The sequence below is a fragment of the Dermochelys coriacea genome, chromosome 2 (genome assembly GCF_009764565.3).
Source record: "Dermochelys coriacea isolate rDerCor1 chromosome 2, rDerCor1.pri.v4, whole genome shotgun sequence".
Classification (NCBI taxonomy): Eukaryota; Metazoa; Chordata; order Testudines; family Dermochelyidae; genus Dermochelys; species Dermochelys coriacea.
Window position 1 is genome coordinate 10,519,024 of NC_050069.1, and position 3,464 is coordinate 10,522,487.

Here is a 3,464-nt window from a genome sequence, read left to right on the forward strand (position 1 = left end):
TTTAAAGACCAGATTAAAGAAGTTTTTTTTATTACAGATGGTACAAAAAGTCAGTTTAGTCAAAGAGACCAAAACCCATGTCATCATCAGATTCCTCAGATTCTTCTTTCTTTTCTTCCTCTTTCTTCTCCTCAGCTTGAAAAAGAAGAAAATAGTTAGCATCTCCTCCTGAAAATTTGATATTACTGAAAAGTGATGTAGGGAGACCTACATAACTAAACTCCACAAAGTTTAAGATGCAAGAATCAAATTACATTTGAAAACTAAAGTTACAGTTGTGATGCTGGAGCATGCAAGTACACCACCTACAGATAATCTAATCCACATCATTAATGCCCTTCACTCCATGCAATGCTTTTGACAACCAAACACTGGAAGAAAGGGAGCTACGGTACTGCTAGTAGAATTCTAGTAACAAGCCCCTCTCAATCCAAAAGATGTCATTGGTGTTCACAAGCTAGAAATATTCTCCTTTTCAAACTATGAAAAAAGTTATGCCCTTTAACTTAATCAGATAAGTGTAGTTTTGCAGATTGAGTCCATACATAGGCCTTTGAGACAAAAGAATTTAAAAGCTTACTGTAGCAAGCCACACAAATTTCCATTTGCAATCAATAGTATTTTCTAAAGTTAAACTCCTTTCTTCTCACAAGTTCACCCATATTAAGATGCTTCAGAGCACAAAGCAATTGTAAGTATCCAAAAAAGGTACAGTGGTGAGATACTTGACACTTTGTACAGTAACAGCATTTTATACACCCATTTCTTCCACACCAATCCAAGAGTTCACTTACCAGGGGCAGCACCACCAGCAGGAGCAGTACCCCCTGCAGGAGCAGCAGCAGCTGGAGCACCACCAGCTCCTACATTACAGATCAGGCTTCCAATGTCAATGTTAGCTAGAGCCTAAGAATATTAAACATTTATTAGTACCACATTTTACAAAAGTTGCACAATAGTTAGTTGTTCCATTGTAAGGAAATTTTAAAAAAATTGGCATAATTCAGCTCTAACCCTCATCCTGACCAGTTCCCAAGTTAGATTTAATCAGGCATTTACTTACTAATGTGCATGGCATGCTATCAGTCTGGTACTGAATTATAGTTGCTCCATCTTCCATGTCAATTTACAAAACTAACAAGCTCATCAAAACCATTCAGCAGACACTTGATAGCTACTGAATTTTGCTCAAACCAAGCTGTTAGCATGACAGATGTTCGGTTATCTTTAACTGTTTAAGCAATTTTCTGCTCCCAGCTTCATCAGTTTATCAAGATTTGGCTAAAAAGACTCTGCACAATAAAGGAATGAAGTTGCACACATCAGAACACATAATTTGTCTTGAAGTACTTTTGACAAGTGAAGAGGCAGGAGAAAGAACAAACCATCCTGAGTCCCCAGATCCTTCATTAAGTTTTCAGGGTAGTACTTAGAAAAGTTATCCTTTCACTTGTAGCCTAGTATACACATTGGTAAGTCACAGTTTATTTCTCCATAAACTCCTTTTCAGATGGGATCAGAAAATATAACCAACCCTAACCTCCAGGCACATTAAAGTTTTTTCTATTAGAGGTGTACACTGCAGTCAACATCTCTATTTTGATAAGATTTGCCTCCCCCAACAGTACTCAGTGCTGATAAACACTTAATTTGCTAAGTGGGTTCTCTGTTTGCTGCCAGTTTGGTATTTCATCCAAGGAAGAGTATTCTCAAAACATTAACCCCAATTAAATAATTATTCACAGTAGTTTGATAGATATCCCAAGAGGTCCATCTTAGTGAATTATGTCAGAACCACCTCGCTTTTGTTTTGTGATCGGCAGACTACTCACAAGGCATCTTAGAGCTGTGCCCAGGCTGCAGGCATCTATGGTACATGCTATGCTTGGACCAGACAATACTTTGTTTAGCCATCTTTCTGTTATTTCTTACCTTTGCAAACAGGCCCGGCCAGAAAGGTTCAACATTTACTCCAGCTGCTTTAATAAGTGCATTAATTTTGTCCTCCTGAAAAAATTCATTAAGAAGGTTGTTAGAACAGAAACTCAGGAGTCAGGCACAACACATACACTTCATGTCACCGTAGCCCAGTCTCAAGACTGGGAATCAATGTCAATTCCTCAAAACTTTTGCAGATATAATAATGTGGACACAGACCAGTCTTGCGTGCAGAGATTCTGCTCAGTCCTATAAACTGACGTGCGACGACAGCAGGAGAGAGGCTGCCACTGGCCGACAGCATGACCAGAGCCTCTCCCAGCACCTCAGGGTCCCCATCTGTAAAATGGGCAGAGCGACACCGATCTCCCTTGTCCACCCCTCCGAGGGGTGCAGCTGAAGAGCCCTACCTAGGAGCACGGTGCTGCAGTTCGGCTTGAGCCTCCCCGGCCGCCGTCGGCTGGTCCCTGCCTGGCTGGGCTTGGTGCCGTGCCCTGACCTCTCCCCACCCCCCGCCTTCCGGAACCGCGATGGGGGAGGGGGGGGGGCCGGCGGTGCCTCCGGGCTCGGGACCATGGGGGAAGGGCCGCGCGGCCGAACCCCCCCCCCCGCCCACGCGGGCTCGCATCTTTCCTCGCGAGCCCGCCCCGCCCTCGCGGCCCAACGCGGACCCCGGGCGGCCGAGGGAGGAGCCGCGTCGCTGGGCCCCGCCCCGCCGGCCCGCGCGCTCAGGCTGAGGCTTCCGCGACCGACCCCCCCACCCCCACCCCCACCCCGGAGGGCGCAGCGGAACTGCCCACCTCCCCCTCCGGCGGGGCGGGCGCCCCCGTCCCTCCCAGGCAGAGGAGCCGCCCCCCCTCCCCGCGCCGCCGCCATCTTGCGGCGCGTGGGGCCGGCCTCACTCACCGTGACGGTGACCTCGTCGTCGTGTAGGATGAGCGCGGCGTAGATGCAGGCGAGCTCGGAGCTGGAGGCCATGGCGGGCGGGGCGCGGTGCTAGTCGCCGGGGTGTAACGGCCTTAGCTTCAGCTGAAGGACACAGCACCTTGGGCCGCCAGGGAGACGAGAGAAGGCAGGCGCCTCGGGGAAGCGTTTATAAATCCAGCCTTAGCCAATCACAGCCCCGAATCAGATCTCTCCGCCAGTCGGTCGAAAGCTGGACCCTCTGGCCCAATCACAGAATGCATGGTCCTAGCCAATCAGTGCTCGGCCCCGCCTCCCTCGGCAGTGACGGCCCCTGACGGAGGCACCCGAGGGCCGCCGAGCGGGGAAAGGTTTGTGCCGAGCTCCCGCACGGCAGCCGCTAGGGGGAGCCGGAGCGAAGTGGAGGGATTTCTTCCCCGCGCGCCGTGACATTGTGGCCGTGGCCAGAGGGAGGCTCTCTCGCTCGCTGGCACGGGCTCGCTGGATTCGTCCCGCCGCTTCCCGCCCCCGCCCCCGCCCCCGGGGAAGGCACCCCCCCCCACACACGCAGAAGGGTGAAAACAGCCGAGCCCCCCGCAGCTGCTGGCATCATGCCAGGAAGT

At 50.5% G+C, this 3,464-nt stretch overlaps 1 protein-coding gene across 1 annotated transcript; it reads right to left on the bottom strand.

The window, feature by feature from the left end:
- LOC119850810 (60S acidic ribosomal protein P1) lies at nucleotides 1-3,104 on the bottom strand. The gene is made up of 4 exons (XM_038389429.2): nucleotides 2,845-3,104; nucleotides 1,933-2,007; nucleotides 795-906; nucleotides 1-135 (listed from the first exon to the last, which is right to left on the bottom strand). The coding sequence occupies exons 1-4, from the start codon at nucleotides 2,914-2,916 to the stop codon at nucleotides 56-58; spliced, it is 339 nt and encodes a 112-aa protein (XP_038245357.1). The 5' UTR covers nucleotides 2,917-3,104; the 3' UTR covers nucleotides 1-55.
- Between the last annotated feature and the right edge of the window lie 360 nt (nucleotides 3,105-3,464).